At 32.7% G+C, this 13,636-nt stretch overlaps 2 protein-coding genes across 6 annotated transcripts; one reads left to right on the forward strand and one right to left on the reverse strand.

The window, feature by feature from the left end:
* The first annotated feature begins 602 nt into the window (after positions 1 to 602).
* Positions 603 to 10,157, forward strand: LOC110624802 (putative phospholipid-transporting ATPase 9). 5 transcript variants are annotated; one of them, XM_021770153.2, is made up of 12 exons: positions 603 to 1,444; positions 1,646 to 2,208; positions 2,748 to 4,099; positions 4,407 to 4,517; positions 5,830 to 6,106; positions 6,764 to 6,852; positions 6,934 to 7,042; positions 7,932 to 8,141; positions 8,512 to 8,637; positions 8,750 to 8,848; positions 8,990 to 9,181; positions 9,259 to 10,157. In XM_021770153.2, the coding sequence occupies exons 2-12, from the start codon at positions 1,816 to 1,818 to the stop codon at positions 9,862 to 9,864; spliced, it is 3,564 nt and encodes a 1,187-aa protein (XP_021625845.1). In that variant the 5' UTR covers positions 603 to 1,444; positions 1,646 to 1,815; the 3' UTR covers positions 9,865 to 10,157. The 5 variants fall into 5 exon arrangements, with proteins under 5 accessions (XP_021625845.1, XP_021625822.1, XP_021625831.1 ...); XM_021770130.2 differs by having other exon boundaries at positions 603 to 1,331; XM_021770139.2 differs by having other exon boundaries at positions 603 to 1,287.
* Positions 10,158 to 12,696: 2,539 nt separating this feature from the next.
* LOC110625990 lies at positions 12,697 to 13,092 on the reverse strand. The gene has a single exon (XM_021771713.1). The coding sequence runs from the start codon at positions 13,090 to 13,092 to the stop codon at positions 12,697 to 12,699; it is 396 nt and encodes a 131-aa protein (XP_021627405.1).
* Between the last annotated feature and the right edge of the window lie 544 nt (positions 13,093 to 13,636).

Here is a 13,636-nt window from a genome sequence, read left to right on the forward strand (position 1 = left end):
TAATTGATTTGGTTCAATTTTTTAATTTTTTTTTATTAAAACCGAAATGAATTAAAATAATCGAAATTTTTAAAATTAAAAACTAAATCAAAGTAAAATGAATAAAAAATTAAATCAAAATTTTAAATTAATTCAATTCAATCGAATCCTATAATTCTTTAGTAATAATTAAAACACCTAGATTTTAGGTTAAAAACCCTTTTTTATATTAATTTTATTTTTAATTAATTATAAAATAAAATAATTAATTTAAATTAACAAATAAAGTAATCATAAATTATTAAATTATTAAAACAATAACATATGATAAATTAGAGTATTATAACAATCTACCTTTTTTTTAACAAAAGACGCTTATGAATAAAAATAAAATAATTTTAATTATATATATTATTTAATTTTTATAATTTTAAATAAATTGATTAAAAAATTTAATTTTATAAAATACAGAACGCTTTACTTAAAAATTTTAAAATAAAAATAAATTAATAAATTTTTAAAAATTTAGAGGGCTAATAATAATTTTACTGGGTGGCTTTTGGAATAAAAAATAAGAAAAATCAAATAAAAAAAGGGCCGGCCACGTGAATAAGTGTTTGGCGACTGTTTGACCCTCGGATGCAGGAACAGCAACCTCATCCACAGCACCTTAGCTCTGCTATGCTCTGCCTCAAATTCTATACAGATTTAACTTGAACTGTCTTTCAAAAATCTTTCTTCCCTTTTCTTTTTCATGTGTTTCAGATTCATATCTGGCACTTCTCAATATCTATATATGCATTTAATTTCCCTATCTGGCCTCTACATTTGCGTCCTGGCTTACGTTAGTCCCCAGCTAGATCGCCTACAATCTTGTTTCCTCTCTTGTTTTATCATGTGAAAGTGTGAAACTTAATTCTTCTTACTACTTGTTTATATTGTATTCATTATTCAAAAACCAAGAAAATTAGAGAAATACCACTTGACTTGCAATTGCTAATCATGCAATAATTCCATTTTCTCAATCACTCTTTCTCTCTCTTGCAGATTTTGACCTTCTAGAATGCGTGTACTCCTTGTTTTCTACTCCAATCTTGCCCTTTTTGCTTCCTATTTCTTTATTTCTTTGATACCCTTTTGTTACTAGTTTATTATACAGCTGTTGAACTTTCAAAATTTTGCTTTATTTTGCAAAATTTCAACTGGGTTCTTTTGTTTTTTAAATTGGGGTTGATGATGAAGTAGATGAGCAAAGCAAATACCCGTTTAAGTTTATGGTTTTGTTGCTTCTACAGCTACGAGTCAAAAGTAAGACTTGGCTGGCTTGCTTCTCTGATTTCAAACAAAAAAAGGTTCAATGAAAACAAAAACTCCTTTGCTTTTCCTTTTTTGTCTTCTTCCATTGGGATCTGGATGTGTCATGGACTATTTTTGCTGATTTTTCTTAGTGTCATTGGATCAAAAGGTCTAATTTCTGTTATTTTATTTTATTTTAAAACTTTCTCAAATCCAGTACTTCCTTTCCTTTCCATTTTATTCATGTCGAATATTTCTTTACAGATTTAATACTATTTTTTGGTTGGTCAACTTCTGTTTCTTGCAGGTATTTATCTTTCTTTTCTTTCTTTTTTTTTTTTGACATATTTCTGGTTTGGTTGATTATCAGGATTTTGATTCTGTCAGCTGCAAAATTGGAATCAGGTTCTTTATATATTGGCTGAATTGAAAGACCAAGTTTCTAGCAGACAACTTCTGTGATTTGAGAAGCAAATTAGTTCCAGTATCTGAGGTTTATGTGTTTGAGCAGTTTGGAAAAATATCTTTCAACTGCATATAATGGCTGGAGGTAGAAGAAAGAAGCAGCAGTTTAGCAGAATCCATGCCTTCTCATGTGGAAAAACATCTTTCAAAGGCGACCATTCACTGATTGGAGGTCCTGGCTTTTCAAGGGTAATCTATTGCAATGATCCTGAATGTTTTGAGGCTGGAGTCCACAATTATAGCAGCAACTATGTTAGAACTACAAAGTATACTCTTGCAACATTTTTCCCCAAGTCATTGTTTGAGCAATTCAGGAGGGTCGCCAATTTTTATTTCCTCATCTGTGCAATTTTGTCTTTCACTCCATTGTCTCCTTACTCTGCTGTTAGTAATGTTGTTCCTCTTGTTGTTGTTATTGGAGCTACTATGGGGAAAGAGTTGATTGAAGATTGGAGGAGGAAGAGGCAGGTAGGCTTCTTCTTGTTACCAATTATATAGATTAATTGCAATTTTCTTTTCATAATTGTATTTAAGATAGTAGCATGGGTCAAGTCTGAGGCATTATTCTTTGACAGAAACTTGAAGAATGATGAATGACTGGGACTTTTTCTTTGAATTTTTTGTTCTTTTCAGTTGCAGTTGATTCTTGATCTCCATTGAAGAGCTTTCAGATGGCAGATTTAGCTATTTAGTTGTTTTCTTAAGTCTCTCTTAGTTTCCCACATTTTAATGTTGATCAGTTGTCACCTGTCTCATGCATGGCTTTATTTAGGCAATAGATATTACCTCATTTAGATTGAATCTTTGCAAGGCTGTGTGATGTTTCATTTCCAACATCTCATCATTAAGCTATATTTTTGCTGTTCACTTGACATCTCATTATTAGTATTGGTTTCGGACCTCTTTACTTTTATCTCTTATTTTAGTTTCAATGTTCATAGGCTTACTGTTATCTGATTGAACTTCTTAGTTCGTAACACTGATCTAGTCTATTATTATGTTATCAGGATATTGAAGTGAACAATCGCAATGTAAAAGTGCATAATGGTGATGGTACTTTTAATCATACTAAATGGAGGGATTTGAAAGTTGGAGACATAGTAAAGGTGGAAAAGGATGAGTTTTTTCCTGCTGATCTTATCTTACTTTCCTCAAGTTATGACGAAGCAATTTGCTATGTTGAGACCATGAATCTTGATGGAGAAACCAATTTGAAACTGAAACAAGCACTGCTTGCAACTTCAAATCTTCACGAGGATGCTAGCTTTCAAGATTTCAAAGCTTTAATAAGATGTGAAGATCCAAATGCAAACCTCTACTCGTTCGTAGGCACTTTGGAGCTTGGAGAGCAGCAGTACCCTCTTTCACCTCAGCAACTTCTGCTTAGGGACTCAAAGTTGCGAAACACGGATTATATTTATGGGGTGGTTATTTTCACGGGTCATGACACTAAGGTTATGCAGAATTCAACAGAACCCCCTTCCAAGAGAAGCAAAATTGAGAGAAGAATGGACAAGATTATCTACTTCTTGTTCTTTGTCTTGGTTTTAATGTCTTTTATTGGGTCAATTTTCTTTGGAATTGCAACAAGGGAAGATCTCAAAAATGGGATGATGAAAAGATGGTATCTCAGGCCGGATGACACTACAGTTTATTATGACCCGAAGAGAGCAGTGGCTGCCGCTGTTTTGCATTTTATGACTGCCCTTATGTTGTATAGCTATTTGATTCCAATTTCCTTGTATGTATCAATAGAAATTGTCAAAGTTCTTCAGAGCATTTTCATCAACCAAGATCTGCATATGTACTATGAGGAAGGTGATAAGCCAGCACAAGCTCGGACATCAAATTTGAATGAAGAACTTGGCCAAGTTGACACTATACTTTCTGATAAAACAGGAACACTGACTTGCAACTCAATGGAATTTATCAAGTTTTCTGTGGCTGGGACCTCCTATGGTCGAGGAGTGACTGAAGTTGAGAGAGCTATGGCTAAGAGAAAGGGATCGCCTTTACCTCAAGAGGAAATAGAAGATGACACGCATATTGAGGAACAAACTGAACAAAAACCATCCATGAAAGGGTATAATTTTGTGGATGAAAGGATTACCAATGGTCATTGGGTAAACGAACCTCATGCGGGTGTAATCCAAAAGTTCATAAGATTAATGGCTATCTGCCACACTGCAATACCTGAAATTGATGAAGAAAGTAGAAAAGTAACTTATGAAGCTGAATCACCAGATGAGGCAGCATTCGTAATTGCAGCTAGAGAGCTTGGATTTGAATTTTATGAAAGAACACAAACCAGCATCTTACTGCATGAGTTAGATCCAGTAGCTGGCAGGACAATTGAGAGGTTTGTTTCTCATCCTTAGATGTTCTTTTGAGATTTAAATAGTTATTAGAAAGGGCTAGCCTGTATACAGAGATTTTGTTCTATAATTTGCAACATTTTCTTGAGACTGGGGATCTAAATATGAGGTATAGACATGCATGATTCAAAAATTTCCTTTGTGCATACTTCATAGGTAACCACCGATTTTTGTTTAGCTATGAAACTTTCCAGTCATTTGCTCATTTTTTGTTTATCTGTATTATGTGATATATAATCTGTTGCTCATCTAAGTTAACTTACTTTTTCCTATTTTTACCTCATTCTGCAGGAATTATCAGCTTCTGCATATTATTGAGTTTAGTAGCTCTAGAAAGCGGATGTCAGTAATTGTAAGGAATGAGGAGGGACAGCTGCTACTACTCTGTAAAGGTGCTGACAGGTTAGTTATATGACACAACACCTCGAGCTTATATGACTATTTGGGATATGTTCGGCCATCGTGCATGCGGTTGATTGAGAATAAAGAATAGTGATTCAGTATTTGTGTAAAGGAAAGCACTAAGTGAGTGCTATTATTATGCTTAATATTGCTTACTGTTCACATAGGGAGTGCTCTTATTATGCTTAATATTGCTTGCTGTTTACATATGCTGCATAACTTCATGAGATTTTCAAGGTCCTCTCTGATTCCTTAGTAGAGAATTTTATAGATGATAAGTGAACTGTTCACATAGTAATAACCAGATGCCTCAATCCATATCTTCTGCCAAACAGGCACATGATAGCTTTCCCATCAATAGCAAGGGAAGGTCTTAATTATGGTTTTAAATAATGGTCGTTACGTTACGTAATGGCCGTTATGTAACGGGTTTTGGCGGGGCCGTTACCCGTTATCCCGTTATACAACGGCCCCTGCTGATTTGCAGGCTTAACGGCCGTTATGGCCGTTGCATAACAGTAACGGCCGTTACCGACCGTTACATAACGGTAACGGCCGTTACCAATAATTAAAATTTTTTTATATCCTTTATCTTCTGCTCCCTATTCTCATTTTTTTTAGTTTCTACACTTTTCGGCAGTTTCAAAGACTATTTTTTAAGTTTTCTCTACCCTTTCTCTTTCAAATTTCAATCTTTCCTGCATTTTTCTCGTATAAACTTAGATCATTATAAACTACTCTATTTCCAATCTTATTTCTTCTAAAGAGTTAGTTAAATTTTATCTATTTTAGTTTTTAATTGTTGTTTTTTTTCCTTTTTTTTGTAAGTTTTTGTGGATTAAAGTGTTAATTTTGAGTTAAAATTGTACTTTGAGCTATTAGTTTACTCGATCTATAAAGATTATGTTGATTTTTCTTATTTTAAACTATATGATGTTTAACTGAAGTTAAATAATCTATATTTTATATATTTATGTTTATTATGCATTTGTATACATTGTTCTGAATTAAATCTAATCAATATCATTTTATTTATGAACTTTGCAAATTTTTTTAAAAAATTTGCGTAGCGCCAGGCCGTTACCGTTACGTTATGGCCGTTACAAGTCTGTTTCCGTTATCCGTGACCACGACTGCGAACGTGGCCTTGAACGCGATTTAAAACCATGGTCTTAATAAACCCCCATAACCATCATATCTACTGTAAATGTAGCCATAGCATATTGCTATTCTTATGTTGCTTGGTGATTTGAAAAGTTTTATTTTTCACTTCTACTGTATTTTATAACTTAGATTTGTCTTTGATGAGCAGTGTCATGTTTGAAAGACTTGCAAAGAATGGAAGAGAGTTTGAAGAGCAAACTAAAGAGCACATTAATGAGTATGCTGATGCTGGTTTGAGGACTTTGGTGCTTGCATATCGTGAACTTGATGAGGACGAATACAATGAATTCAATCAGGAGTTTACTGAGGCCAAGAACTCAGTAAGTTCAGAGCGTGAGGAAATGATTGAGGAAGTGGCAGCCAAGATTGAGAGGGATTTGATTCTTGTTGGCGCTACAGCAGTTGAAGACAAACTTCAAAATGGGGTGAGTTATAGGAAAGGGAGAAAATTGAGTACTCAGTATTATTGTGGAAAAATCAAGTGCTTTCGTATTTCATACAATAAATTATTCCTTTCGATCCACAAAGATAAGTTTATTTCTATTTTCACTTGAATTAAGAAAATGCAGTTAAATATAGTTAGAACAATGAAGTTTGTTTAGTCTTTTCCTAATTATTTTGCTCCATTAAAAATTAAAAAACTTATGTTACTAAATTGTTTTGGAAAATAATAAATTTTACCTTTTCAATGCGTACTAATATGGATATATAAGAAACTAATAAATAAACTACTAGTTCAAAAAGGAAAATTGCCTATAATTTGGGACGGATGAGAAAAGGAAAAAACAATCTTTTTGGGATGAAGGGAGTATTTGGGATTTCATTATCCAACTTAGTTATCAGAAAAGCTAATAACAAAAAGCCAAACTAACATCAGTTACTTTTCAAATCCTGGAAACACTATTTCCTTTCCACCACATGGATTGATTCTGCTTGCCATGTAAACATATCATGTTTGAAACCGCTTTGAGCAAAAGGAACAAAAGAGCACATAAGTTTCTCTACATTCAAATAAGCCCACAAATTCTTTGGAGATTAATTGTAGCATTTGAATTTGAATTTCTTTCCTTCACTCTGGACAGGTTCCCGAATGTATTGACAAGCTTGCTCAAGCTGGAATTAAAATATGGGTTTTGACTGGAGACAAGATGGAGACAGCTATTAACATTGGGTATGATCATTTGATGTCAAATTCCATGATGATGGATGTTGAATTTCAATACTAGTTCTTACTTGATGCTCAATCTTGCAGCTTTGCCTGTAGTTTACTTAGACAAGGAATGAAACAAGTAATAATCAGCTCGGAGACCCCAGAACATAAAGCCCTACAGAAAATGGAGGACAAGGCTGCTGCTGCTGTGGTAATTTCATTTTTAGTATCGTCCTATTTGCACTTTCCATGGCATTAAACTAGTAGAAAGCTCATTATTTGGTAACAAGAACAACCTTTTTTAATAGAGGTTTTTAAGAATGATAGGCAGAGGAAGGTATCATGCCTCGTCGTTCTTTAATACATTGACTCGGATGTAAATAATTCAACCAAGTATAAACTCAAAGATCATCTCAAAAATTTTGTTTACAATGCCAATGGATTTAGTTAAAAGGTTATAGGAATTACTGTTGTAAATGAAAATTTGTATCATGTGGGAGTCTACAAAGCCCTTATTCTTTTAGGTAAAAAAAAATTCTGAGATTTTTTGCAATATAACAATTGCAACTGGAGCTTCTAAGTTTTATTAATTGGACCTTACCATTTATTTCCGTCTGTGCCAATTCACTCTTGGTCAAACTATTGTTTTTAGACTTGAGTTTAATTGAATCCCAACCCATTTACCTTGAAAACAATTCTGATCCATCCAGTTAATACAGTTAACCGAACAGGGTCCTCTCTGTGAATGCATATCAGACTAAGAGATGCTCAAGATCCTGACAGAGCTGTTTTATTTTCTTGGTAGAAAATTTTCAAAATTAATGGTGTTGGTAGATAAGGATTTCTTGGAGCAACATTAATTATCTGTTAAAGATTCAATCAGCTTGTCATTTGCATCAAATGTCAGCAGAGCACCTTTATTTAATGTTCTTCTGAAGGACATGTAAGGTGTTCAACAGAGTGATCATCAAACGAATGGTGCGGACCTAGGTTTAGACACTAGAGAAAATGTTACAGAGCATCCAAATTATTCTACAGGAGGATTCTAGCTAGTGTGACTCAAGAGCTTGACAAGATCTTGTTGATTTTGTACTTTGTAGGCTTCCAAGGCAAGCATCCTCCATCAGATAAGTGAGGGGAAAGCATTGCTCACTGCATCAAGTGAAAGTCCTGAGGCATTGGCTTTGATCATTGATGGGAATTCACTCACTTATGCTCTTCAGAATGATGTCCAAGACAAGTTTCTCGAGCTTGCCATTGGATGTGCATCCGTCATTTGCTGCCGTTCATCTCCTAAACAGAAAGCTCTTGTAAGTTGCATTAACTTTTTTCGCGAGTTCTTTTCTTTCTTATTTCTTTTTTCTCAATAAAAAGTTGTCACATAAAACTGTCTTCATCACAAGTTCTATTTGGTAGGAATGGGCATGGATCAGATATCCAATCCATTGTCTTTTTTTCTTAATCTAATCAGAAACGTTGGATTAAGATTTTAAGAATCCGATTTATATTGGTTAATCGTTTAATTAGAAGATAAACTATAATGTTCCTAATATTCTCAGATTCTATTTTTATTATTGTAATTTAGTTTTCATATAACAAAGGCTAATCGTAACATTTGCTTGGTTCTGGCAAATTCAAATGCAAACTCAAAACTAAATGGTGTATTTTTTAAAAATGCAGGTTACGCGATTAGTTAAAACCAAAACCGGTAGTACAACATTAGCAATTGGTGATGGAGCAAATGATGTTGGAATGCTTCAGGAAGCAGATATTGGTGTTGGTATTAGTGGGGTCGAAGGAATGCAGGTAAGTGGTCAGACAGATTTCTCTTTTTGTTTTCCCTGTAAATCCAATTTGTAATAAGTTTTACTTTATAAATTCTGAATTCTCTACTTTTGGGGACTTTCCGAAACTTCAGGCAGTCATGTCAAGTGATTTTGCAATTGCTCAATTCCGATATTTGGAGCGCTTGCTACTCGTTCATGGACATTGGTGTTACAGAAGAATCTCATCAATGGTACTGTTTTCTCTTTACACAATCAGTTTTACAATGGCAGATTCCTCTGCTTTTCTTTTACCAGGAAAATGCTGCTTTAAATTAAACCAACCTAGCAAAGGAATTGGGAGTGTTTGACATGTTCATTTTGCTGTTCGGCAGATATGCTATTTCTTTTACAAGAATATTGCATTTGGCTTCACTCTCTTCTTCTACGAGGCATATGCATCATTCTCTGGCCAACCTGCGTACAACGATTGGTTTTCGTCTCTGTATAATGTCTTCTTCACGTCGCTTCCCGTGATTGCCTTGGGAGTATTCGACCAGGACGTATCTGCACGCTTTTGCCTGAAGGTATAACAATAATCCCGTGTCTTGAACCGATTAGTAAATAGCAATATTCTGATAGTTTGTTCTTTTCGTATTTACAGTTCCCGCTGTTATACCAAGAAGGCGTCCAAAATGTCCTATTTAGCTGGCTAAGAATCTTTGGCTGGGCATTTAACGGGGTGTTGACTGCGACGTTAATCTTCTTCTTCTCCATCTCTGCGATGGAGCATCAAGCCTTTAACAAAGCTGGGAAAGTTGCTGGCTTAGAGGTCCTCGGGGCGACGATGTACACATGCGTCGTGTGGGTTGTTAACTGCCAAATGGCACTATCGATCAGCTATTTCACTTACGTACAGCATCTCTTCATCTGGGGTGGCATTATATTCTGGTATTTGTTCCTATTAGCATATGGAGCAATGGATCCTGATATATCAACTACTGCCTTCAAGGTTTTCGTTGAAGCTTGTGCACCGGCTCCATCTTACTGGCTCATCACATTCTTCGTATTGATCTCTTCACTCATCCCATATTTCGCATACTCAGCCATCCAGATGAGATTTTTCCCCTTGTATCATCAGATGATACAGTGGATAAGAAGCGACGGACAAACAGAAGATCCTGAATACTGTCATATGGTGCGACAGAGATCGTTGCGGCCTACAACCGTAGGCTACACAGCCCGTTTTTCAAAACGCGAGAGACGGTAAACAAATCAACGAAGCATTCAAACATGCTTGCAGATTTTTGTTGCTGAGGAAAGCTTCTTCTCACTGTACATATGTGACACACCACAGTTCAGTTATGCTGCTTGACGAGAAGAATCTGCAAACTCCCAAGTGTTTAGTGCAGGATATATTTATATATTTTTTATTCGTTTCACGAAGCTGTAATTTAACGATTGGGCAGCTGCGAGCCGAATCGAAATTTCATAGCTGTTGTTGTAATAGTTTAGCATTTCTTCTTGACAGGAATGTCAATGAGATTTTTGATAATTTTGTAATGATAATGACTAATTATCTAAAAACAACATACACCCTACTAATTATATATTATTATAATTAAAAAATAGTTAATAATTTTGAAATAATAACAATATAAAAAAATTATATGACGAATGAAATATTAAATATTAAAAAATTTAACGCAAATATAAAAAAATAGAAATTTATTATTTAGTTTTTAGGTATTGTTATTATTAACGAGTCAGTCTATATATTTTTAAAAACCTATTAAAATATTTTTATCTTTTATCTCCGTCAACAAAATAATTTTTTTTTTTTTCGTTAAAAATAAATAACAAATGAGAGAAAATTTTTAAAATTTAATTTTATCTTCAAATAAAATTTCTTATTTAGTCCTTAAATATTACCTTTATTAATAAATCAATTTTTATATTTTTAAAAATTTATTAAAATATCATTATTTTTTCTCATATCTATTAAAAACGTTTTTATCGTTTTCAATGAAATAGTCTCTCATAAAAAAAAACAGAAGAAAATGATGATAACGAAGGAGAAGAAAAAGAAAAAGAAGAAAAAAGAAGGAAAAAACAAAAGAAGAAAAAGAACAAAAAACAGAAGAGAAGAAAGAATCAATAAAGGAGTAAGAGGGAAAGAAAGAGATAATTCAGTATTTTGTTATATTTTTAACGGTATAAATATATGAAATGATAATTTTATTAATAGACAGAAAAAATTAAAAATATTTTAATAAATTTTTAAAAATATAGAAACTGACTTATGAATAATAGTAATATTTAAAAATTAAATCGTAAATATCTCTAAAAAAAATAAATAAGTGATAGTCTGGAAAGTCATGGGCTTGGCCCTATAACCCTTACAGAGTTCCCAGTTCCACGTAGCTCGGCCTCTGAAAATTTTATTTAAAGTCTATTTTATATTAAGTTTAAGAGTTAGAAAAACACTTATTTCGGAAAATATCTCATTAAATGATATTAAAAAAAATAGCTTATAAAAATTTATTTTATTTGGTATTCTTATCATTAAATTATATTAAAAATAATTTTAAATTAATTCTTAATTAATAATTTTAATTAATATGTTAAAAAAAAATTTTTTTCTCGACATCAGCTTTGAAAATAAAATAGATCTTTGGTCTAAATTTAAATGAAGGCCATAACGTTATCATTCTAAAGAATATTTTTAATTTTGCAAGTAATTTTATTTTTTAAAAGTCTTATAAATTGTGAGTATGAATATTCATATTTGCATTGAATGATTTAGCCGTTTATTGTAGTTTATATATTTTAAACATTTATTAAAATTATATCATTTATTTATTTATTTTTTAAGTGTAAAAAATAAATGGGTTAAAATTTTAATTTAAATATATCATCCCACGTTGAAAAACTATGAAGATTTTGAGGTTTTTATTTCACACAAAAAATTAATTGAGTCATGGGAAAAACAAATTTGATCATTTTTTACCTTTAAATATAATATTTAATTATTAATAACAGTTTTTTTTTTAAACAATGTAAATTTATGGTATTTAATAAGGCCAAGAAAGGGTTTAAAAAAATATGTAACTCAAGAAATCAAATCAGAAGGTCAACCATTTCAAATCAAACCCACAAGATAACTCAACATAATCCACAATCAAACCGAAAAAAAAATCCAACCTTAATCCATAATTTAACTCAATTAGATCAGTCCATATAAATTTTATCCATACATGTCTAAATAATCATATGGCACCATCAAACTCAATACGATGCATATCTAGATGACCACCATCATCATTGACATTAATCAATAGAACGCAAATAAACTAATATCGTGGTGATTATTAAGAATAGTAGAAAGAAAATACAGACAATTCGATTAAAGACCACAACACACGAACGAGAAAGAAAATATCGCAAAATTCAGCTGATTATGAACTAAAAAGAGTGAAAACTATTGAACGTATCGGTACGGTTTTAAAAATGTCGAAACTAATATCAAAGGCGTTGGCGAAGGTAGAGTCGCCAACCCTTGTCAAATTTCAAACCGAACATCTCTCTCACGTACTGAATGAAAACAAATAAAACAAAAGGCAACCAAAACATTTGGCACCGGTTACCGTGAAAAGAGACGACCATAGAGGACAGAAATCATTCCCTAAGTTAGGACTAGAAAAACAAGAATAAAATTAAAATAAAAAAATAAAAAAGAATGAGACCAACAGAAGCCCGAGTAAACCCTAACACACTGGCGGCGAGGATTCAAATAGCTCAATCGCAATTGCTCTTCCCTTTCTCTATCTTCACTCTTTTCTCTCTTTCTCCCTTATATTTTGTGTTTTAGATAAATTGACCCACAATTTTAGATTTAAAGTAAAAAAAGTCTTAACATATTAAAACACTGAACTTTTACTCTCCTTTTAGAATAAAAATTTTTGTAAAAATTAGTCATTTATTGTATAATTTCATAACAAATTTGATATTTTTGCCTTTAACTAAACCCAGTTCTCCATTCTCTTTTTTTGATAAAAAGAATGAGAGGAAATTAATTAAAATAGATTGCTAATTAAATACATCAAGCTGTTGGGGGTAATTGCTGATCAACCTCAACATGTTCTGCTTGTTTTTCTTGATGATCACCGCCAACAGCCATCACCTTATTAGCTCCAACCTCAACATCTCCACCCCTACGCCACCGGATCCGCCGCTTCATCCACCCCAAATACCCTCTAAATTTGACGTTGGCCGGAGGAGGAGCCACTGCTCGACGGCTACATATTCGACCCAAAACGCAAGAAAGAATAGCAAGAACTGCAAGAACAGAAATAACTCCAAAAAATGGGCCAATAGACTCTGAAGAATGCCGTGCACTGCTACTAGCTGAAACAGCCTGTGGAACACTTGGTTGTTGAATCTCCCCGGCAGCCAGCGGTTGTTGGCCGGGCAACGATGTAATGACGGCGGATGACATGAAGAAGATAATCAAGTTTCTCTGTTATATAATTAAAATGGCTTCATCAACACATATAAATAAGGCCATGGAAGTTAAGCTAGTTAGCTAGTCATATATCCACGGCCGTGCTTGAACCGACCATGCAAGTGCATGAGTGGAAGACAAGATGGAAAGGGATAAAGCTTGCTTTTTATTTCTTCATCCATTAATTACTTTATAGCAGAAAGCAGAACTTTGAATTTTCTTAATGGGAAAGTTTTTAAATTTATGAGATATATTATTAATTAATTTAATTTTCTTGTATCATAGATCTCTTTTTCTTACTTTAAAGTAGAAAAATGACAAGTTCTACGTAAGCACGTGGCTTGTTTCTTCTTTATTTTTCTCTTTGGAAAAAAATAGAAATAAATATATACGAGGATATATAGGTATATTGAATAAAAAAAATTGAAATCGTTTATTAATTTTTTTATATTTAAATTTTAAATAATAAAATCAAATATTTTTAATTTATTATAATTATAATTAAGAGAATTAAATTAAATATAAAGAAATTAATATT

Source organism: Manihot esculenta, chromosome 1 (genome assembly GCF_001659605.2).
Source record: "Manihot esculenta cultivar AM560-2 chromosome 1, M.esculenta_v8, whole genome shotgun sequence".
NCBI lineage: Eukaryota > Viridiplantae > Streptophyta > Magnoliopsida > Malpighiales > Euphorbiaceae > Manihot > Manihot esculenta.